The following is a 25,094-nucleotide window of genomic DNA, read 5'->3' on the forward strand; positions in this document are numbered from 1 at the left end:
ACAGAAGTGAAAAAAAACTGCTTCATTTTACTAAACATTAGAATTAACAAGTTTAAGAAGTTTAACAAGAATAGCAGTAAAACACACGAAGTATACCTTTCTATGCACTCTGCCTTCAACCCCACTTGTAAGAAAAAGGAATTAGAACTACTAAATCATTAGTGATTTTCTTAAATTTTAAAATTATCTCTAACTCAAGTCACTGAACTCCAGCTTTACTGAAGTTTATCTCATTTGTGTAATTGCTGGAAAAAAATCTAGAGTAAAAGATAAAAATAACCCCATGTGATTTCCTATAATGCTGTATCTCTCCATGTTAATTGATCAATTAACTTCAGTTAATTTCTGATGTAATGCTATTTAATTCTAATCCTTCTCAAAATGGACTTCCAAAACTTCATTTCCTCAAATAGCTAAGTACCAGCAATTTCAAATATATTATACCTCTCCAAATCACCTCTGACACTATTTTGAAATGAAAACCAAAGACATACACAGGGAACTAAGTTCTTAGGGAAGGGGACTGAAGTTGTACAGACAGTTCTCAGGTGACTTTTTACAGATTCCTCTGAAAGACTCAGGGATAGCTGGACGCACATCTGTCAGAGAGGCAACAACTTATTTTCCAAACCAGTGACAACCCGAGGTGCTGCTGTATGGGTAAAGAAGGCTTCAAAGTTCATACCAATATTTTTGATGGTGTTTAAAAAATTGATGACAGTTAACAACTAGCTCAGCTTGACACTGAAGTCGTCACTTCTGTGTCTAAGTACAAAAAATCCACAACTTCCATGGGAAAACAGAGAAGACAGGAACAGCTGTACCATCCATATACTTTAAAGCTGCAACACTTTTTACATCTAAAAAAATACACTAGGAGTTCCTGTGGCGGTTCAGCGGTAACAAAACCAACTAGTATCCAAGAGGATGCGGGTTCGATCCTTGGCCTCACTCAGTGGGTTAAAGATCCTGTGTTGCCATGAGCTTCCGTGTAGGTTGCAGACGCAGCTCAGATCCTGTGGGGCTGTGGTCTAGGCTGCCAGCTGCGGTTCTGATTCAACCCTAGCCTAGGAACTTCCATATGCCACAGGTGCGGCCCTAAAAAGGAAAAAAAGACAAAAAAAGTACATAAAATCTGACATATGATATCATACTTAGAACTCGAGAGCTCCTCAAAGCAGAGACCAAGTTTGCTAGATTTTCTCATCTTTTCATTCTAGATTTTGTCCCTAGGTGATTCCACATATCCCTGAGGCGTCACTTAAATCACCAACTACGCACAGCTGCTCACCTGTTAACTCCCTCCTCCTAGACGGCTCAAAGGTATTTCAAATGAATGATGCCAACCCAGCCTCCTGAATCTCTCGTCCCCACTCTGAGCAGGGCTCAATTAAAGCCCTCGCCCTGATGAAGTATACGATCAGGGTCCCTCAAATCCAAAGTGGGAAAGGGGGAGAGATCAGATGTCCACCCAACCTTGATGCCTCCTCTCTAAATAGGATGCTCCTCCTCAAGTCTGTCAGTTTCTAATTCTTCCCAGGAGGAGGAAGGAGGAGTAGGAACAGAAAAACTTCTTTTTGAACTTGTACCCCCTGAGCTCTCTGGGACTGGCGGTTTACAGACAGCTTATTGATCTTAGGGGCTGGGGTGGCTCTCGTGTGCCCTCTCCTATAGTTCCCCTGGTCTGGGTAGAAGCATCTCTAGACTGAGAAGTGACCTGTGATCCCTCCCACAGCCTCTAGGTTTAGGGTAAGAAGGTAGAATTATGGGACGTGTCCTCAGGCATTTCCTTTGAATGGGTGCAGGTGATATCTGGCATCTCATGTGGGGATTTCACATCCATTTCTCATTGGCTACTTGAAACAATCTTAGGACCTGTTACTGAGGTATGTATGGTACTTGTTATCCACAGGCTGCTGGGCACTTATTTTAAAATCACGACTAAAGAATGGAACTGCATTCGTACTCATCATATCAAAATGTCTAAGTAAAAAGGCACTCAAGTCTCACCCTCAGGAGACAAGAACACCTCTTTCCTCAATAAGCAAGGACCTCCTGGGTAAGGACAGCAGGATCTGTACTGGTTCAAATCAAAGCAGAGGTTTCCAAGGCTTATGGAAATCACTTGACACACATGCAGAAATTACAGTCACTAATATCAGGGAATGAAATCAGGAAGATGTGGAGTTCCCGTCGTGGTTCAGTGATAACGAACCCGACGAGTAGCCATGAGACGTGGGTCAATCCCACGTGGGTTAAGGATCTGGCGTTGCCATGAGCTGTGGTGTAGGTTGCAGACGAGGTTGGTCGGGCATTGCTGTGGCTGTAGTGTAAGCCGGTGGCCGCAGCTCCGATTCAACCCCTAGCTGGGAACTTCCGTACGCCGCAGGTGCCACCGCAAAATGCAAGAAAAAAAATTCAGGAAGATTTAATAGACGAGAATTTCTCGAAACTTGTAATTGTTCATGAAAATCTAATTTCATATTTTAAATGAAAAATCCCTTAAAATTCAGTGGAATGCAGAAAAGAAACTCATGGACTTGGAGAGCAGACTTGTGGTTGCCAAGGTGGAGGGAGGGGGATGGACTGTGGGTTTGGGGTTAATAGATGCAAACTATTGCATTTGGAGTGCTTAAGTAATGAGATCCTGCTGCATAGCAAAGGGAACTATATCTATTCACTTAGGATGGAACATGATGGAGGATAATGTGAGAAAAATAATATGTGTGTGTGTGTGTGTGAGAGAGAGACTGGGTCACTTTGCTGTACAGCAGAAATTGACAACACTGTAAACCAACCAAAAAAAAAAAAATGAGGTGGAATAAATAGTTCTAAACGTATAACACTGTTATTTTTGTAACGTATTTATAATCAATTTTTTTGTTGTTGTCTTTTTAAGGCCACACCCGCAGCACAGGGAAGTTCTGGAGGCTGCGGGTCAAATCAGAGTTGTAGCCGCTGGCTTAAACCATAGTCACAGCAATGTGGGATCTGAACCGCATCTGTGACCAAAACCACAGCTCATGGCAATACCAGATCCTTAACCCACTGAGCGAAGTCAGGGATCAAACCTGTGTCCTTATGGATGCTAGTCAGATTCATTTCTGCTAAGCCACAACAGGAACTCCCATAATCAATTTTTATATTTAAAATTCAGAAATTCCCACTGTGGTGCAACAGAATCAATGGTGTCTCTGGAGCCTGGGACACAGGTTCAATCCTCTGCCTGGCGCAGTGGGTTAAGGATCCGGTGTTGCTATAGCTGTGGCATAGGTAGCAACTGCGGCTCAGATCTGGTCCCTGGCCTGGGAACTCCAAACGCCGCAGGGCAGCCAAAAAAGGAAAAAAAAAAAAAAAAAAAAAATTCAGACAAAATTTTTAGAAAAGAGCTCAGAATGGGAGTATGGGAGATGTTTCATAATTTCTCATGGTATACATCAAACACATGTACATTGATGTTCACAACAGCCAAAAGGCAGAAACCCAAATGTCCATCAATGGATGACTGGATAAACAAATCGTGGTCTATCCACACAACAGTATGTTATTCAGACATAAGAAGGAATGAAGTACTGATGCATGCTACAGCATGGAAGAACCTTGAAAAGATTAAGCCAAGTGAAAGTAGCAAGTCACGGGATTCCACCTTTTTTTTTTTTTTTTTTTTTTGTCTTTTTGTCTCTTTAGGGCTATCCGCAAGGCATATGGAAGTTCCCAGGCTAGGGGTCCAACTGGAGCTGTAGCCGCTGGCCTACACCACAGCCACAGCAACACAGGATCCAAGTAGCATCTGAGACCTACACCACTGCTCATGGCAACACCAGATCCTTAACCCACTGAGTGAGGCCAGGGATCGAACCCGCGTCCTCATGGATGCTAGTCGGGTTTGTTAACTGCTGAGCCATAATGGGAACTCCAAGATTCTGTTTTTATGAATGGTCAGAATAAGCAAATCAACAGACACAGAAAGCAGATTAGTGGCTGCCAGCAGCTGGAGGAGGCAGGAATCAGAAGTGACTGCTTAATAGGTATGCGATTTCTTTTTAGGGTCATGAAAGAAAAATGCCCAGGAATTAGAAAGTGCTGATGGTCACCCAGCATTGTGAATACACTAAGACAGTGACCTGCACACTTTAAATGGCTAAAATGGTGAATGTTATGTGAATGTCACCTGAGCTATTTAAAAAAGGCACCATCTGGCCTGATCTTCTTCCACGTCACCTCTGTCTGGGTAAAAACATACTCTCAAAATCTTTGTCCTCCTGCAGAATCTGGGCCACATCCTTGATTCTTCCATTTCTTAGGAGACTTGCAGCCACACTCTCTTCTCTTTCCATCACTGTTTAGGATCCTTTTTCTATTAACTCCTCCTTTTGTATGTTCACATCACACTCAGATCTAATCTAATGTCTTCATGGTTAAAATGTCCAATTTCTCTCTTCTTCATGGCTTATTTCATTATCACGCATTCCTTTCTTTCATCCCTAACATCTGGCTGGTCATCGACAGCCATCTTAACCTTCTCTTGCCAAACAGATTTTTAAATACTGAGTGGCAAGGTAGGTGTTGCTAGAAACTCAGAGGTATCTCTAGTTTTTTCCAATCAAGACAATTCTGGAAGTTCCCGTGTGGCTCAGTGGTAGCAAACCTGACCAGTATCTATGAGGATGCAGGTTCCATCCCTGGCCTCACTCAGTGGGTTAAGGATCCTGCACTGCTATGAGTTGTGGGGTAGGTCACAGATGCCACTTGGATCCCACCTTGCTGTGGCAGCTGCAGCTCTGATTTGACCCCTAGCCTGGGAACTTCCATATGCCACAGGTGTGGCCCTTAAAAGACAATTTCCCCGAAACTTATACATGTCTTTTGAAATGATCTACAGACTTTTGTGACTTCCATACTTATTACAAAGAGAAGCTTACAAAACATACGAAGTTTTAAATTATACATTTTAACAAGTTACTTTGGAATCAAAATACAAACTAGTTTTAGCATGTAAAAAAACAGGAAAGCCTGTTTGTGGAAGCTTGGTTGTATTTAATCAATCTATAAATTTGCTGAAATCAATAAGCTAATATATAGCTAAGAACATACATATACGGATAAAAATGAAAAAGCATGTCATAAGATTTTCTTTCTCATTCATTCATTAAAAAGACATTTACTGAGTGCCAGGCACTGTTGTTCTAGGCACGAGGAATACAGAAGAAGACCAATAAGACCATTCTAGAAAGAAGAGAAAGAAAATAAACTAGCTAGTGGTACATTCCACAAAGGAAATCTAACATGATAAAAGGAGGGGAACACTAGGGCTCTATCAGATGGGGTGGTGAGACAAAGTCTCTGCAAGTGAAATATGAGAAGGAGGTAGGCAGGCAAAAACCAAACCTAAACAACACAGAAAAACACACAAGGCACAGCTCATTAGAGTGGAGAGCCTCTTAACAGCAGGAAAATAAACGAGATTTCAGACAGTAACAGAGAAAGGAACACAGGGAGGCAAACCTATTAAATGCTAAGCTTTTGACTGAAAAAAAGCAAAGGTTTCCTTATAAAGCTTTGGGAATTAACACAGCAGGATAGGGTTTCCTATGCCTAAGAGGACATGGGGCGCTAGGAAGGGGAGAGGAGAATCAGAGTAACCAAAAGTAAATTCTCCTGATAGAAAAATTGAAAAAAAATTTTTTTTTTTTGTTCAGTGAAAAGACAGCAAGAAAGAAGATTAGTGTATGAGGAAGAAAAATCAAGCTGTCAGAATTGACCTGTTAAGAACCCCACTATTTCCTTTGGCCCATCAACTCATTTTTCTAGATTAAAAGGAAGCAGAAAAAAGTGTTACATCCAAATTCAAATGCAGCCTCTGTTACCAAGGTCTTCTCTTACCACACCAGGCTCTCATTTGATCTCTTCTCCACCCATCTCATCTGGTGTGTGAGTGGACTGTGGACACACTTCCTTCTGCTGTGCCCTACCTGGCACTCTCTGCCTAACTCTGACTCTACTTTATCACAGTTCTCTGGCTCTGACCTGGACCCAATCTCAAATCTTGCCGTGAACCTCAGACTCAGAAACAGCTTACACCTGGATCCAGGCTCGCAGCTCTGGCTTCCTCTGGGCTGACTCACTGCTGTCGAGGTTCCCTCTTCCGTGATCCCAGTCTTGTTACAGTTCTCCTGGTTCTGGATTCTTCCCTATGCCCCAGCTGCCGACAGAATCGGCACTGAGAGATACAAAGCCCCAGGAGGGGAGAGATGATGCTAAAAAGAGGTACCTGGGGAGTTGAAGCTCAGGACAGGAGAGGTACCCCGAAGAAATGGTCCACGGGACGGGATTTCTGGAGAGGAGAGATACTTGTTTCGAAAGACACAACCTCAAGCCCTCAACAATGGCCAATTTCTCTCTTTCATTTAATCTTTGGCTTTCTGTTTTCACTACAAGTCTTTCTCACTGAGCTTGAAAGTCTAGAGCCAGGAGTTCCCCTTGGGGCTTAGAACCCAACTAGGGTCCATGAGGAAAGAGGTTCGATCCCTGGCCTCACTCAGTGGGTTAAGGATCCGGCGTTGCTGTGAGCTGGGGTGACTGTAGGTCGCAGACACGGCTTGGACATGGCACTGCTGTCTCTGTGGTGTAGGCTGACATTCGACCCCTAGCCTGGAACTTCCACATGCCTCGGGTGTAGCCCTAAAAGGCAACAACAACAAAAAAGAGAGGCTAGAGCCGCCCTGACAACATCCTCCTCTTCCCTGGGCAGTGCTTTGGATGAAGGAGTGGGGAAAAGAAAGTGGCTCTACAATGGGTTTTCTAGGTGTCACAGGGAAGTCAAAGCAGGGAGGTCCAGGGGCGATTAGCATGGCTACGGAAGACAATTACCTTCAGTCCAGGCAGTTAACAGCACTTTCTTATTAGAGCGCATCTCCATGCAAGCTTAGACGTAAAACTTAAGAGGTCTTTATAAATAACAGACATTTGTGTTAATAGCATAAAAGGTAAATTTGGGGACAAAGCATAAAATAAGGTTATCTAGGGACAAACCCACCACACGAGCATACAAACCCCAGTGCTGTGATCCCATAACCTGGGGGCTGGGTCAGGGGATATCTCAGGCCCTTTTAACTACGACCATCACAGAAGATGATGGCATTTTACTTCATCGTCTCTTTAAAGAAAGCCCATCTTAAAAGTATGCAACGTCTCCGAGTTAAGATGCAAATATATGTTCTACTTTTCTTCCCTACACCCAGGAAGACAAGGTATTTGGGGGAAAAACTGAACAGGCCTTCCAGGGCTTCTCATAGCGAACATCGGTGTAGCACGTGACGCTGATGCTCAATCACTTTTTTTTCAGTCTCTTTCTGACTCCAAGATGCTCTTTTCGTTTGGTTTGCTCTTATTTCTGTTTGATCCTCCTTTATTCACTCTTATTCCTTTATCCACCCATGTTAGCGTTGCTAAGAATTTCCTTCTTGGCCTCTTCTTACTCTAGGCATTCTTTCCAAGCGATCTCAAACATTATTGTGCATTCAGCTACTCTAACTCCGAAATCGGTATCTTAGCCCAGACCTCTTCCCTAAGACACGGAGGACATGCATATTCGACTGCCTATTGGACATGCCAGCAGCTCTTTTAACTGCCTTCTCTGCTTCCAGCCTTGCCAATTTTCCATCCCTTCTTCACACTTATGACAGTGACTTGATCATACCTGCCGTACCTAAAAGGCTGCAATGATCCACCGCCGCCTTTTCAGTATTAAAAAATCTGAAGTTTTTAGGATGATACACAGGGGCCTTCACTATCTACTTCAACCTCAGTTCTCTAAAAGTAACTGTGGTCTTCCGCACAAGTCCTCCACTTCCTTGTGCTTTTGAACACGTTGCTCCGTATGTCTGGAAAACCTTCGACCACGCTCGTTATGGGATTAAGTCCACAGGTTTCAACATACGCTTAGTTGGCAATTAAATTCAATATCTATTGAGTACATTTTCTACACCAGGCACTAGGTTCCTGCAGTCATGGAGTTTATAGTCTTGCACCTGTGCCTGAGCACATGTTTGTTATAGGGAAGTGGGAGGCAAGTAAATAAGAAACTATCAAACAGGGATAAAGCTTATGATTAAAATAAGCTGATCTGATAGTGACTAGGGAGATGTCTTAGACTGGATGGCTAAAGACTCTCTGAGGAAAACATAACCTTTTGGAAACCATTAGTATCCTTACTTGAAAAGTTTGTTTATCAAAGCATTCATCGTACTTTTTTAGGGCTGCATCTGCAGCATATGGAAGTTCCCATGTTTGGAGTCAAATTGGAGCTGCAGCTGCCAATCTACACCAGAGCCACAGCAACAGGGGATTCGAGCCACATCTGCAGCCTACACTGGAGCTTGTTAGCAATGCCAGATCCTTAACCCAATGAGCGAGGCCAGGGATCAAACCCACATCCTCATGGATACAAGTTGGGTTCTTAACCTGCTGAGCCACAAGGGGAAACTCCTCATCGTACTACTTTTAATTCATGCTTTACTTGTGTGGTTCCATTCCTCTTCATATTCAGTTCTTGAGGAGAACTCTTGTCTTTTTAATCTTTCTCTCCCAACACAAAGCCTGGCACCCAGTCGATGTTGAGTAAAGGTTGCTAAAAGAGTAAATGGACAAAACAAACCAGCTCTCCAATGAGGGAGTAGAAAAGGAAAGAGGCCACACTTCGGTTTTCAGGACCAAACAACAGTTAAATCGAGAGGGACAACAGCTGATGGCCCCCACGTCCATCCCACACACCCTAAACTTCAAAAGGGAGAACACGGATGACAGCAATTTGGAGGGATGCCGGGATCTGCTCCTCCCTCCCAGGTCCTTCTGAGGCCTAGATTCTGGCTATTCTTGGTCTTGGTTTTCTTCATGCCCACAGGTTACTTCCTGTTCTTTAGGCATTTGTCTCCCCAGGGCCTGACCTCTAGCTTTAACCACAGCTCATAGATTCTCAGCTCTTTTTCTTTGGGATTCACAGGGCAATGTAGTGACTCTTGTTTTTTCCTGAGAGTTATGCTCTTGGCTTTGTTTTCTCATTTATACAAACTAAGAACGACTCTGAATTATTTACTCAGTCACAGTCTGACATTACTCCCTTAAATGAATCCTGCTCTAAAAACCTGGTTTTTCCCTGTCCATAGTGTGACCATATAATTTATCATTGAAACTGAGATTCTTTTTGAAAATGAAAAAAAGATGCTTATGACAATTACAGGTAGCAAGTGTACAGCAGGTTTTGTGGTCCCTCCCTCTACCTGGGAGTTTACTAAGGGGTCTCATCCGTAATAATAACTTCTTTCTTGGCTTTCTGGCTGTTCTGGCCAGGCTATTCTCCTGCACTCTAATTTCCACTTGAGCTTCAGATTTGACCCTTTCAATGCTGAGAACTTTTCAGGATTTATTAATACCTATAGTAGAGATCCATATGTGGAAACTCTTAATAAGGGTAGTAACACAGCTAACATTTATAGACCTCTTGTTATAAGAAAGATATTGTAAGAAGCCTTTTATATGTTTTATTAAATCCTTTTTGCAACCTGGTGAGATTGCCTCCATTTTACTGATAAAATAAACACAGGCTTCAAGAGGTTAGTTGACTCAAGGGCACATCTCTAGCACATGCAGGGTTTGTACTTAATTCTACTGTCTGCCTCCAAGTGTTCATGCTCTTAAGTACAATATAATCTCTCACTATAATATAATGTTTTAATAGAGAAACATCAGTAACTATGAATGAAATACCCATAAACCAAACAAAGGTCTAATAGGATAAAATTAATATTAATCTGAATTTTAAAACTTCTTAGCAGTCTCTTTTTTTTGTTCAAAAAGTATCCTTTTATTTTCTATTTGACAGTATTTTAAATAGCAATATACGTGTTCTCAATAACCAGAGGAAAAATTATAAACTTTAAAATAATCTGAAAGAAATGTCATTACTGATTCCCAATGATGAAAATAATTCAACATCACCAAGAGTCATTTTCTATTTCCAATACTGTGTCCTTAGATTTCCTCTAATATATCAGAAAAATAACTTTATCTGTTTAATTGATTTATCTCTCTTATTAACAACTATCATAACATCTATTTCCTAAACTAATGGGTCTCCAAAAGTTCGGAGCTGTACCCTCCAACGGTAAAAAATTTTGAGCATATGTTCCTCAATAAATGAATGTTTATAAATTATATACATATACCAATAGATTACACAGATTGTAGAACATACTCCTAAATAAAAATTAAAACGGTGAAATTAAAAGCTAACATAAGTATTAATAATTGCCCTGCATCCCAAAGGGTTATCTTGTCTAGTCTCTAAAAGACCATTCGGCATATTTATCATCTAAACTAGCTGTAGCTCAAATGTTAACGTGCATATAAACCTTGTTTTTAAAGCAGATTCTGATGCAGTATGTTTAAGCTGGGCCTGAGGTTCTGTATATTCTGTATTTCTAACAAGTTCCCTAGTGATGCTGGTGCTACTCACATGCTGAGCAATTAACAAGAACTTTAACAAGAGATTCATGTTTAGCCAAATTTATGTTTCTGTTTCCAGGGGATAAAATATACAGCTGATTCTAAAGTCAACCTTCCATTATGGGGAAAAAAAAATTGAGAGGAAGAACTACTTTTAAACCATACAACAATCATTACACACATTAATAATGTAAAAAAAAAATCTGAAATGTAAATAGTCATCATGACTAGATATACGCTTGGCTAAACTCAGAGTATCATATACACACTGATTTTGTTTTCATATACTTTTCTATCACCACAGACAGCAGTGAAACTAAGGACAAAGAACAAAACTGATTAAAACATTCATATTTTTATCTGCTTCCAAAATGAAATTAGTAGGCAGAAAAGCTTTGTTTAGCTCGTATCAGCTAATGTTTATATTAACAGAGTCATAGCTATCTGGTTTTGTGTGATGCTTAGTTTTTAAATAAATGCAAAGTGAGAATGGCCAAAGTATAGCATTTTAAAAGTCTATCTTAAAATTCAAACAAATTTAAAAGATCCAAACACCTTATATGTATAGGACTTTATATATGAAACGCAGGCAAATTCAGAATATAAGCAGAACAAAATCAAAAAGGATTTTGGTCTTACTGTTAGTCTTGCAGTTTCCTAATAAACTCCTAAAGGTTCGACAGTATTGACTACATGAGAACGTTTTATTCTATCTCCCCAATAACTTCCAATAGTCGAATATACCACGAGAAAACTAACATCATACCCAAATGTCAGTGCTTTACCTTGTCAATCATTTTCCTTGCTTCCACCTCCTCACTGTTGGGATTCTCTAACTCAATGGTGTAAGTGCCCTTGTCACTTTGGTCATCATCATTATCCTTTTCAGAAGCAGCAGAAGTAGCTTGATTTTTTAACATTTTATCCATCTCCTGGCTTGGTCTGTGCCCAAGACTCCCTGAACTTCTTAATAATGCAGTTGGTAGGAAGGGAATGGACACCGATGGCTCCTCTGATTTCTGTTTAAACAATTTCCCATGTGGAACACCATGCCCCCCTCTGTGGTGCGCAGAGCTAGTCTGTAAAGACAAAGAAACCACTTTGGCATCTGCTGTTGGAGATTTCGTTTTTTCAAGTTTTGTATGTGGTGTTGAGTAAGTAGTTTCCTGACACAAGATTCCTGTACTCTGAGTAAAAGAATACGACCTTCTTTTTCGGGGATTGTCTTCATCAAGGAATGCAATCATAAAAGCAGTCTGACTTACAACAGCTTGGTCGTGATGCTTTTCAGGAGCCTGAGCCTTCTGGAGCTTCTTCTGGTCTGAATGGTGGCGCCTTAAGTGTTCCTCCAGAGGTGCACGTTTGCTGCAGCGCCTGTGAGCTCCAGCATTTTCTGAGTCGCTTTGTGTGCCATCATCATGTTTATTTCCTGCACACAAAAAAGAAACCGCATAATAGAGAAGGAAAAAAAAAAAATCCCGTGGAGAAAATTAGAAGCATATACAAAAGTGCTGTTTGTTCTGGCCCCTCCCCCTTTTCAATCCGAAGTCATATGTTCTTTTCAGTAACAGGCTCTGCAAACTTCCCTCAATTGCAATGCTTATATTCAAATTTTGTCAACAACAATGAGTCCTTTATAAGCAATTGAAAAGGATTACTTTTCTTTCTCCAAATTTTAACTTTATAATGGTTTGGAAATACCTTTAACAGATAAGCAATGCTATATCATCTGTGATAGTCTGTATTTATAACTTTAAACATTAATCCTGCCTTCAAACCTTTTACCTTATTTAAGCAATCCAGAAATTTATCCTTAACATTAGAGAGGAAAAGACAGAAAAGAGTGAGCCCACTGAAATGCTTATCATCATACAGGAAAAAAGAATACAAATGACATAAAAATGTGATGAATCTTAGCTTGCAGTGCTGTTAGTACTGAATGAACAGCACTGGAAGCTAAGATTCATCACATTTTTATGTCATAATAAAAAGATGCAAATTTTTGGTTTCCACCAATTCTTGTGCAATTCTTTACAAAAGTCTTTTTTTTTTTTTTTGCATTTTTCTAACTAGTATTTTATTTTATTTTATTTGGTTTTTTTAATCTTTTTAGGGCCACACCTACAGCATATGGAGGCTCCCATGCTAGGGGTCAAAATGGAGCTGTAGTCACCGGCCTACACCACAGCCACAGCAATGCGCGGGATCCAAGCCGCATCTGTGACCTACACCACAGATCACCAGATATTTAACCCACTGAGCGAGGCCAGGGATTGAACCTATGTCCTCATGGATGCTAGTCAGATTTGTTTCCACTAAGCCATGACGGGAACTCCCACAAACGTCTTTCTAGCTATGAGAATTTTTGAAACCGCATGTGTGTTCATTTAAACTCTGGTGGCTTCAATAAGTTATTTAATAAGGCATGCTAAAAGGCCCAGCATGGAAATGTGTAGTCTATGAAATCCTATATAAATCTACCAGACAAATGGCATGGTGCTAAATATGATCACATAAAAATATGTCTTCTCCATTAAGCATGTAGAATCAAGTTAGAAAACTGTATTGAATTTTGAGAGCATCAGCTTCCTAACACAGGTTTTTTGTTGTTGTTGTTATCCTTCATAGTTTTATTAGAGATTAAATGTGAAACTTCATGAAAATTATTTTTCATTAATTTAGGATTCTACCTAAATAAGTCCATTAAAAAAAAAATCAAATGATAGTTATACTATTATAGCATGAATTTAATGGAAAGTCATGTTATTCTATACATGTTTTAAATGATAGCTTTTTAGAAGAAAGCTATACATGAATCTAGTCAACCATGTATTCCAATTTTTCAGGGACTAAATCTGAGCTTTAAATTTTTCTGGGATATATATATAGTTTTTTTTTTTTTTTTGGTCTTTTTACAGCCACAGCTGCAGCATATGGAAGTTCCCAGGCCAGGGGTCAAATGAAAGCTGCAGGCCTACACCACAGCCACAGAACACTGGATCCTAGCTGCATCTGCAACCCATCCACACCTCGCAGCAACACCAAATCTGGATTACAAACTTTCATCTGAACACCCGCTGAATAACACAATATCAAACAAAATGATGATCAGAACTTAAAGACGTAGGGCCTGGGGAGGGCCAAGGACAAATGTCCAAGAGAAAGTTTAGTTTTAATACTCATGGGCTTGTTTCTAATGAATGTACAGGTTACCTATTGGTGCTAATCACTTAACGCAAGAGGACCCACCACAAAACTGTAGCCATCTATTACCCCCCAACTCCCAGGTATCAACTATAATGGAAAACATAAAAATCATAAAATAAGTAAAAACAAAACAAAAAACGTGGTACATAAAAGGAGTGAGAAGACTCAGAAGGGAGTGGAGCACATAGAAAAGTGTTTTGGGAAAGTAACAAGCCAGGGAGGCAAAGGGGGTGAGTAAGACCGAAATGAAGGGGTTTCAGGAGCACTTTCTGCAGAGTGACAGCCACTAACATTATAAACATCGGATAGACAACAAATCTGAAAAAAACCTTTCTTCAAATTAGCAGCTAGTGAAAAGCAATCTGAAAAGGAAAAAGCTGCGTTTAATTAATGGAATGTCTGCCTTGGTAATTAAGCTAGGAATCAGGAATAGCAGATGGGACAGAGAACCAAACAAAACCATTAGTTCAAACACAGAAGTCATTAAAAACATGACATTGTACAATCTATTTCATGTTGGACTGGATATCCTGAAGAGCAATCCAGTTTGTAAGCGTTATAACGAACTCCCATACATCCGACGTACTAAGACCAACTAACCTATGTCACACACACACACACACACACACACACACACTGACAATATGAAAACATCATCTTTACAGAATTTTGTTCTTGTACCAACTAAATTGTGGAATTTCATTCTTGAACCAGAAAGCTCTAAGTGAATCTAAAAATGAATATAAAGCTATAAATGAATAGCTTTAAAAATATTCACTTTTAATGAATGCAATTTATAAGCTATAAATGAATATAAAATTTGGCACTTGTCTGGTGTCAGGCCCGTTCAGTATCACTTCTTCAAGTTACAGGTTAAAAATCCTCTTTAGAAATTAGCCATTTTCTGGAGTTCCCATCGTGGCTCAGGGGTTAACAAACCCAACTAGTATCCACGAGGACATGGGTTCAATCCCTGGCCTCGCTCAGTGAGTTAAGGATCCCGCGCTGCCGTGAGCTGTGGTGTAGGTCTCAGATGCAGCTCGGATCCTGTGTGGCTGTGGCTGTGGTGTGGTCCAGTGGCTACAGCTCTGATTCAACCCCTAGCCTGGGAACCTCCATATGCTAAAAAGACAAACAAACAAACAAGGAAATCAGCCATTTTCTGCCTTGAAAAATACTTTTTTTGCATTTTTCAGCGTTACACAAGATATCGGAGCTAAACTGTGATTTCTGTTTTTACTCAACCAACAACAAAAAATCACTAGCAACTGTTCTCACCAAGCTGCTTTCTACTTTGTCTATCATTAATCAGACATAAAAATGTTGAAGTCCTTTCAGTATTTTTTAGGGTAGGTTAGCTATACCCATTTAGAAGCTATACTTGGTCAAAAGAAGCACAACTCTCCTAAATGTCTGAAGCGTCTGGGCTTTATGAACAGTATCTCCTTTCCCAAAGTGTGTGCACCTCATTCCCGCAGGAGCAAAGCTGTTTTGCTTTGCTTTGCCTACTTACAAGTTTTCGACCGATCTAAGCAGTTGCTAAAAGTCTAATTATTGTGAAATTGTTATGATTTGCTATACTTACACATATTTTGAGTCCAGATATATATTTTGGATACCCCAACTTGTGGAAAATCTTTAATGATGGCATCTCTGACTCTGGGGGAAAGTCTTTTATAAATATGTCTGAAGAAATAAAGTGCCTCGATCTTGGATCAAAAATAAATTATAGGAGTTCCCGTCGTGGCGCAGTGGTTAATGAATCCAACTAGGAACCATGAGGTTGCGGGTTCGGTCCCTGCCCTTGCTCAGTGGGTTAACAATCCGGCGTTGCCGTGAGCTGTGGTGTAGGCTGCAGACGCGGCTCGGATCCCACGTTGCTGTGGCTCTGGCGTAGGCCGGTGGCTAAGGCTCCGATTCGACCCCTAGCCTGGGAACCTCCATATGCCGTGGGAGCGGCCCAAGAAATAGCAACAACAAAAAGACAAAAAGACAAAAGACCAAAAAAAATAAAATAAAATAAAATAAATTATATTCGCAAAGACAATTTCTTGGATGGTTTGTACACTGGCCGGAAGGGAAATCCCTAAGAAGGGGTCTAAGCAACGGCAATGGCAACATACTAGAATGTACCTATAAATCTGCTCTGAGGGATAACAGTAATTCATATGATTTCTGGTAAAGGTTTAAAATATCTAACCACGAATGTACAGCTACACTGTGAGCATTAATGCCTCCATTTGGAATCAAAATAACAGCTAAAACAAAATAGTTATTATGACTAAAATTACAGCATTTAAGAAAGGTGGTTTTTTAAAAAAATCATTTTTTGGCCTCACTTGCAGCACGCAAGTCCTAGGCCAGGGATCAAAGCCATGCTATGGCAGTGACAATACCAGATTCTTAACCCACTAGGCCACCAAGGGACTCCCTAATCAAGGCACTTTTAACGGTTGCTTTTAAAAGGATCTTTTACATTCATTTTTGACATTTATTAAGAGTGGTTTCAAAAAGATGATGTTATTTCTAAATTTTCAAAGATCATGCTACATTTTATATGATACAAGGCTATCGGTATTATTCATCCAATTCATAAAAATTGTCAATTTACAAATGGGTAGCTTTTATTTGTGAGCTTTAATATCTATGTACACATACAGGCCTCAATTATAATTTATTATTATCAAGTAGGAGAAAAAAAAAACTGATCCCATGTCAAAAGTTCATATGCCAGGTAATTAATTGCTTATGATTATAATTAAATACAGAAATAGGCCCTGACAAAGAATTAGGTAACTATACCATCTCACTCACTGCTTATTTCTAACAAATCAGAAATAGGTATTTCTTCATTAGTTTATCAGAATCCCAGGGCATAAAGTCCAGGTTAAAATGGGGTCAGTCTTGTCAATGATAGTGAAGTCATTCATAGTTTATTCCAATTACTGAGTACCTATCACATACTCAAGTCCTAGGTAAAGCTTTAAAGATAAAAGGTAAGTGATATATAATCTCTGACCTCAAAGAGAATTTATTTAAAGCTCTTGAACTTTTTGTATAGTAACAGAATAGTTAGATTAACATGAAATCATTTCCCTTATAGACAGCTTGTTAAATAAAATTAAGATAGCATAAGTCTGTCCTCAATAAATTCTAAATTAATTGGCAAAATGAATGGAAAAAGTTGATCAGTTGATACTTTGAGGTACAGGTATAAAAGATGTTATACTCTGGCCAAGGGTTATACTAATACAACATATCTAATAACTATTTCACCAATAAACACTCAACGGCAGTTTTCATAAAAGTCTTACTAGTGAAAAAAGTCTTAGTTCGATTAATTCCCAGTATCTATAAGCAAAAAAAAAAAAAATCTGTTTTAAGAGTAACCTGAGAATAGTTGGCAACGCTCTGCTAACAATGTGATGGTATTGCCAAAGCAGAAGTGTGAGCCATTATCCAATGGCTTAAAACTTTCAAAATTTATATCCTGCCATCTTACGAGAAGCAAACAATGGAGAAGAGAATTGAGTGTATCCTTTCCTTAAGTCGAGAAAATGATGAGAACTGTCTTCTAGGGAATTCCACTGGTGAACCGAATGACTCTTTTATTTCCACAGGAAAAATAAACATCTTTAATGACATAAATATAAAGTTATAAAACCAATCTGGTTTTGGCAAGGAAGTGAAAGCAGCAGACTGTTCTGATTGAGGAAGTTGGATGTGGGCCATACAGCTTTGCTCTAAAATCAAATATAAACTTTTGAAAAAGCACAAATTTCCTACCATATAATTATTTACCTAATAGTAGTTTGGTTACTGGGAAGAATGAACTTTTTCATAAAATAGGAAGTTTTGAAATGATCATTTCACTTTACCTTTCAACCTTTTCAAGTAAACCGGAACGTCACTTTTAATACTTTTGGAATCCTCTTCTGTTCTTTCCCACACCATCTGAGGAGGGTTGTTCTGGGCTAGCCAGTCAGCTACTTTGTTTTCTGGTGCCATCATTCCAGTTTGAATTCCCGGCAGGTCTTGAGTTCCAGGAGAAGACTTCTTTGACTTGTGGCGCTGATCAGAAGCAAATTTTGTCACATGGTCTCTAATAGTTACTTTCCCTGGGGTACTGTCATCAAACTCAATGGTAAAGGAAGCATGCCCTGCACCTGTTGTATGGGAGCTGGGTGTGTCTTTTGTTGGGATTTCATGAATAGTGCTTTCTGTTATTTGTGATGGTTGCTGAAATTCTTTTGTAGGGATTTCAAAATAACTTGGTTCCCTACAGAAAGGAAAAAGTACTTCTTCATTTGCAGCTGCAGCTTGTTCCTCAACTTGCTTGGCATCTATGCTGCACCCTAATAAGAAAAATAAGAGAAAATTCAAAATATTTGGGAGCTTCTAGCACTTGAGGGCATACAGCAATGGCCACTTGTGTTATTCCATGAGAATCAGAAGGAAGTCTGGATGAGAAAGAATGGCAAATGTCACAGAGGAGAAATAATTTTGATTATAAACATGGCATTCAGTTACAAATAGGAGATGCAAGATAAGCAGCAGCAATGTCAAAAGACAGTGAAGCAGTTAAGAGATGGACCATGCCTGGTGAGGTACATATTTTTTCCAACTTGGATCCAGAAATTATCAAAGTAAAAAGAACTGAACTCAAATGGAGATAGAGATGCATACTCAAAGTACATTTCTAGAGAGACTAAAAAAAAAATATGAATTTCCTCATCAGGTAAGGAGGATGAAATATATGAAATATCTACAAGCACAAATAAAGTTCCAAAGGAGAACAGGTCCTCAAATGAGAAAATAAACATGATGTCAATATATAAGCCATGTTCTAGACATAATGATTCACTTACCATTTGTCACCATCACATTCAGAGACATTACAGCGACAAACATATCATTACTACTGTATTACTAATTGTAATCCAAGAAGACAGATACAGTTTATATAGAAGAAAAAAATGAGTAAAGCTAAAACATGTGGTCTGCTGGCAGCACGGCAAACCAAGCAGCCATGGGAAACAAAGTGAAAGGAGAAAATTCAGTTGCTAGCCAGTTAATTCCAAAAGGAAATTCATGAACATCTCCACACAGGAGAATGTGTCTAAGTGTCAAAAATCCCAGGTGAATGCTGAATTACAGATCTCAGATCAAGAAGAAGAGTTGGCAGAGGCAAGCAACTCTGGAACACTGTCACTATTCCTCTGTTGCCTCTGAGATAAATATAAAGGCATAAAAATAAGTGCCTTTATCCATAATGTAAAGGCAGAGAAATGAAAATGCTAACTGAAATGATTTTTTTTAGTCTGTTATCAGATAGTGCAAATGCAAACAAACAAAAAAAATTAAAGATTAAACTGCCCTGTTTTTCAGGAAGCAAAAGAACCATGTCTCTTATTAAGATGGTAGAGAGTGAGTTCAAATAAAAAGTTCCTCTCCAAAATTTCTCTAAAGTTCAATAAAGCATTCCTTTAAAAATAGATAGAAAAATCATTTGCAGATAATTTACTAGGAAGGAAAGGCAACACAGGCAGATGAGGTTGTTTCCAATCACTTTCTAATTAACTGAAGTATTTGTTCTTTTGAAACATCTTTTCAAAAATTGAATATTGATGGGATTCTTCAGTCCCTCATTGAGAACCTTTACTGACTACTCAGATGACAGGAGGCAAATCTGGAGGGTATGAAAAACAATCAAGCACAGACGCAAGGCTCCAAAACCCAGGCGTTCAGAACCATTCAGTATATGCGGCAAACAGTCTGATGCTCGTCAAGTCTCCCAAGGATGTCCCTGTCACGTGTCAGAGTTCCATCACTGATATTCCTAACAATGCTTCTGAGCCATAAAACAAAATGTTTCATTAGGTTGTCTTCTTTGCATAAGAAGGCACTGAGATGGGTATTTCCTTTAAAAGCAATGCAGGAAATGGATAAACTTTTGTTCCGTCATCTGGAAAATTTATTACATAGAGGAAGTCATTTCTCTGAAGATGATAAAATCAGATCAAGTGTGGGCCCACTGTACTTGGGAACTGTAGGCCGAGTACAAAAATTATTAGGGGTCTTCTAAATGAATAAAGAAAAATAACAGCTTTCTTTTCTCCGAACACTGACAAAATATATTCCGAAATTCATTAACATTCACTTCTCGTCAAAGCCCATCTCGTTTATACTACAGTGAACTATACACTAAAAATAAACTGCACACTAAAATATTTTATTTATACTAATATTTTATTATGAATCTCAACTGCTAGATATTTAAAAGTGTCTAGTAACTGATTATGCTAGAATTAATTACATTTATCTAAATCAGAGGGCAATATCCTTAAGTTCTTAAGGTATTTCATGATTGTGTGATCTCCTGGGGAAACTTATAATACACATAATCCAGAAAAAAGTGTTCCCTTCACCCTTCCGCATTAAATTAAATTAAGCTATTTTGAGACGACAGAGACTACAATCATGAAGGCACATTCTACTTAAGTCACCCATCCAATCTATCATATTCCAATACTTCAGATTACAAGGACTGGGACACTCCTTTCATCAAAAAGGAATTCCAGCTCAAAAGTTTCCAAATTTAGCATAATTTGATTACAAATCAATGTAAGAGTCAAAAATCTACTCTTTACATTTGTACACACCTTTTCAAAATGTATGCAATACATAAAGGCCTTCAGAACCTAAAAAAAGTGTTTAAACCAAGTGAGCAGGTAGAAGGGCAAACCGGAACTAAAATGAGGACAAATTCTCCTTCATAGGACGCAAAATGTTCACACAATGTCAGGAGAACGTGATTGCTCCAATATTTGCTTCCAGGGTTTTGGGGGCTGTAAGTAATTCTGTAGCAGACTCTGGATATGCATGGGCCCACAGAAAGGGACACAAAAACTTGCTAGATAGCAGATACTCTATTACCCTTCCTGGAATATTCACCTTTCAAAATAAGCACCAAGTTTTTTTACATTCTAAAAATTGATAACTAAGAAGCAAATCACTTTTTGCTTTCACCAAAAAAGTATGCTTAGAGCATAAATAAACTAAACATAAAAACCCTTAATTTCAAAACGATCAAATGAAACAATATTTAGTATACATTTTCAAATTTGATTCTGTGGTATCTGCTGGCCTCATAAATTATTTCAGATCAGTAAACTGTTTCTCTCACCCTGTATTTTAGAAAACGACAAGTGATCAATCTGGAACAATAACATCCTCATAGTAATATAAGAAAGCAAGTTGGAGTTCCCGTCGTGGCACAGTGGTTAACGAATCTGACTAGGAACCATGAGGTTGTGGGTTCGATCCCTGGCCTTGCTCAATGGATTAAGGATCTGACATTGCCGTGAGCTGTGGGGTAGGTCGCAGACACGACTTGGATCTGGCGTTGCTGTGGCTGTGGTGTAGGCCGGCAGCTGTAGCTCCCATTCAACCTAGCCTTGGAACCTCCATATGCTGCAGGTGAGGCCCTAAAAAGCAGGGGGAATAAAAAAAAAAAAGCAAGTGAGACTCTCATCAAGGCTTTTAATCAACTGAATCTGACAGAGCACTTTAAGCCACTTAACAAAACATATAAACCACTTAATTCCTTCTAACTCAAAAATAATCCCAAGATTATCAGAAAGCTTTTGTCATCTGGCAGAAAAGATGCTCAAAAAGACAGGTCATACAAGCTGATAATGATTTAAGAATTTAGTTTCATGCCCACAGCTGAAATCACTACTGGATGCTTTAGTCTGAAATTCATTTTATCATGCAGAGGTATGAGGGATCAATTTTTCATGTCAATTTATTTTTGGAGTGTTTGTTCAAATTTTTGTAGTCTACAAAGTACATTCTTTTTTAATTTTTATTTTTTTGTCTTTTTAGGGACACACCCATGGCATATGGAAGTTCCCAGGCTAGGGATCGAATCACAGCTGCAGATGCCAGTCTACACCACAGTCACAGCAACATGGGATTCAAGCAGCATCTTTGACCTATATCACAGCTCATGGCAACGTGGGATCCTTAACCCACTGAGCGAGGCCAGGGATTGAACCTGCATCCTCATGGATCCTAGTCAGGTTCTTAACCTGCTGAGCCACAGCAGGAACTCCAGTATATCTTGGCATGATTGTGTGTGTGTGTGTGTGTGTGTGATGATTGCTGAAATTTTTACTGTGGTTAAGAGTACAGATTGTGTGGAGTCAGGCTCCTGGGTTCGAATCCCAGCTACACTATTTGCTAGCTGGATGACCTTGGTAAATAAATTTACATCACTATGCCTCTGTTTCCTTATTCATAAAATGGGTAACAGTAGGTATTGCTGTGAGGATTAAATGATTAAACATACGCAGGGTACTAAGAAGAGTGTCTGGATAAAGTAAGCACCACTGAAGTGCTAGCTATTGTCAGTAAACCATGGTTCTGTCTCCAGTACAAAAATTATATTTATACTTCACTGTGTTCTAGAAGGGTGTAGTTCAGATTTCAAAAGTTGTTTTGTGTGTGAGGGTGGAAGGACAGACCTTTAATGGCTAGAAACCTCATCATCACAATTAGTTTTCAGACTTGGTAATAGCGAAGTTGTGTATTTTAAGTTAACCACCAAATTAACACATTTCTCTTTCACTCTCTCCCCCCTTTCTCTCTCTCTCCCCTTCTCTCCCTCCACGCGCCCCCCCCCCCCGGGCCCAGGTGGCTATAGTGCACAGTGGTAATATAACATGTGAGCCTTGAAGTACGGGACTTACAGCTTAGATGAAAAGGCATACACACAAAATACTGAACAAAACACTGTTACATGCTAGCAATACAAATACGCCCACACATCTTTTAGAATTCTATATCTTCTTATTAATATAAATACATGTCTGGGGGAGAAGAGCAGGCAAGAATGAGTCTAATTTATGGGGGATGCTCTCAGAGATAACGCTAAACATTGGTAATGGGACATAGGGCTAAGGAAAAAGTGGGACAAAATTAGAGAGAACTCTGACATAAAATCCATTCTGCAAGCAAAAGGAAGCTACCACAGTTTCTTGAGAAAAGGAAATAAAGGATAGCTTAGATTTATTACACAAAATGAAATGCAGAAGAGTTGAAATTGGAAAGAGTTCCATTATGATTCAAAGGGGAGCAAGGGCAACAGAAGTAGGTGATGTATCAGATGAGGTGAAAGGAAGGGAGACACTCGGAGATTTCAAATAAAGTAGCCATTCCGGATTGCCTTCCAAAATTCACATCCTGTTCCTCCCTCCTAAAAGAACCCCAACATTCCCGAGTTCTGCTCTTCCCATGACACAGCTTATGGACCAAAGGGGAAAACTGACGCCACATTCGGCTTCAGGATGGGTACGACTGGCTTAAGGATAATCTCATAACCCTTGCCAGGCACTGGTTCAGAAATAAGCAGGTGACCTACTCCTGACCTTATGAGACACCAACGAGATGACAGATGTGTTGAAAACTTTGGGGACAGCTTCCAGGGGGTCTTCTAAAAGCAACCTTTTCGATTTCCTTCTGAATGTGATCAAAGCGGCACGTACCCTACCTGCTATTGACCAGCAGCCTCCGAGTACGAGGCAAAACTCCCTCTGTATGCAGCCACTGTGGCTAGAAGGGCTGGGAGCTGGAGAGAAAAGAGCTAGCTGATGACACGGCTGAGATGCTGCATTAACCGACCCTGACAAGATTCAGTTATTTAAGCCAGGGGATTTCTTTCCTCTTTAGTCTCAGGTAGCATTTCTGCTATCTGCATGTTAAAGATATGCTAAATAATACTCAGTTTCTGAGCTTGGACATAAAGAATAAACCATGTTGGCCACAGAAACAAGGAAACTGAGATGGGAATTTCTGTGCAAAGCTGACAACTTCGTTTGGGACACTTTAGGATCAACTCAGTAAGGCCAGCTTTCTTAGACTTGTATCCTGGTAAAAATTAGGGCACATTTAAAAACAAGTGCTCTTATTCTGCAGCTAAGAAAAAATATTTTATTTATCTTGTAAATATGTCAAAGGCAGAAAGTTGAGAAGAGTTCTGACGGAATCTCTCCTCGACTCGGGGTCACGGCTGGCTCTGCACACTGCCTCCCGGTGCCTGGACTTAATTTCTCCCGTTATGGATCCTTATCTGCATTATCACAGAAAACGGATGCTCCATCCTTCAGTGCTGCTGTCTTTGTCAAGTCCTTATGTGACAAACAACCGATACCTTCGTTTATTTCCTGGAAATCTTGATTTTCTGGACTTTCGTTTAATTCATTACTACACTCCTCCGGCAACAAAAGGGTATGTTCCTTGCCCACTGACCTGAGAATATGACTCAGAACCAGTTCTTCACTGTGGCTGCTCAACAGCTCATCTTGTTGCCACTGTATTCCATCAAATTGAGCACACTGAGATTTTAAAGAAGTTTTAATTTCATACATTTTTGAGCATTTGAAGCGAATAAAAATTTTTCATTTAAAAACATAATTAGATGTTTGTCAATCTAAGGAAAACACACAATTAGTTTGTGTCTACTCTTTTGGTCTAATTGAAAACATTTTAATAATTATTTTAAAATATTTAAAATACCCAATTTTATTATTAAACTATACATCGTTTTAATAATTGTAAATAAAGGTGATTTACAGAGATATAAGAATTAATACCTTATGTGATAATCATTCATAATAAATAAAGTTAAAATGACCATGTCACTAAAATACTCATCGACTATTTTTTATCATGTTAAAGATAGGAGATATTTCTTTTAAGGGTGGACAGACTTTGGCTTTAATAAGTTCTTCCTAAAATACATATTTAATGTCATACTCAGATTTTTTTTTTTTTACCTGATGTTCCAGTTTCATGACTTTTTTCTTCAGGTTTGCCATTGGACTTGAAAGCCCTTTTTTCATCTACCTCATCATCTCCCCACCAGGATGGCTGCCCATATAATGGAGTACCACGGGGCATGGCAGAAGTATCTGGAAAGAGGTGGGAAAAATCTGTCTAAAGCATATGAGACAGAAAAAATATATATATACTTTTGCAGAATGCTAGAATTGCCTGGTTGATGTAGTCAAGGAAAACCGTAGCAGAGCTGGCCCCGAACAGCGTGGGGGTTAGAGGCCTCAACCATTCCTGCGGTTAAAAATTTGAGTTTAACTTATCGTCAGCCTTCCAAATCCACGGCTCCTCCATATCTGCAGTTCTGCATTCACAGATTCAACTAACCCTGGATTGTGCAGCACTGCAATATTTACTGCTGGAAAAAATTCACATTTAAGGGGATCCGCACAGTTTAAACCAGTGTGGTTCAAGGGTCAACTGCAGTCTAGACAGCTGAGAAGTACTCTAAGCCGAATAACTTAGTGTTTGTGTTAGGACCTCATTCA

General features: G+C 39.4%; 1 protein-coding gene across 31 annotated transcripts in view; it reads right to left on the minus strand.

Moving 5' to 3' along the window:
• The window catches only part of CEP170 (centrosomal protein 170), a 122,734-nt gene that overhangs the window by 37,318 nt on the left and 60,322 nt on the right, over positions 1 to 25,094 (minus strand). For 12 of the 31 annotated variants that reach the window (XM_021064149.1, XM_021064154.1, XM_021064145.1 and 9 more), the window contains 3 exons: positions 24,549 to 24,683; positions 17,589 to 18,065; positions 11,289 to 11,932 (listed from right to left, as the gene is read on the minus strand). In XM_021064149.1, coding sequence (XP_020919808.1) covers positions 11,289 to 11,932; positions 17,589 to 18,065; positions 24,549 to 24,683 — 1,256 coding nt within the window. The remainder of the gene's footprint in view (positions 1 to 11,288; positions 11,933 to 17,588; positions 18,066 to 24,548; positions 24,684 to 25,094) is intronic. The other 19 variants (XM_021064162.1, XM_021064171.1, XM_021064168.1 and 16 more) reach the window with 2 other exon arrangements.

Source organism: Sus scrofa, chromosome 10 (genome assembly GCF_000003025.6).
Source record: "Sus scrofa isolate TJ Tabasco breed Duroc chromosome 10, Sscrofa11.1, whole genome shotgun sequence".
Lineage (NCBI taxonomy): Eukaryota > Metazoa > Chordata > Mammalia > Artiodactyla > Suidae > Sus > Sus scrofa.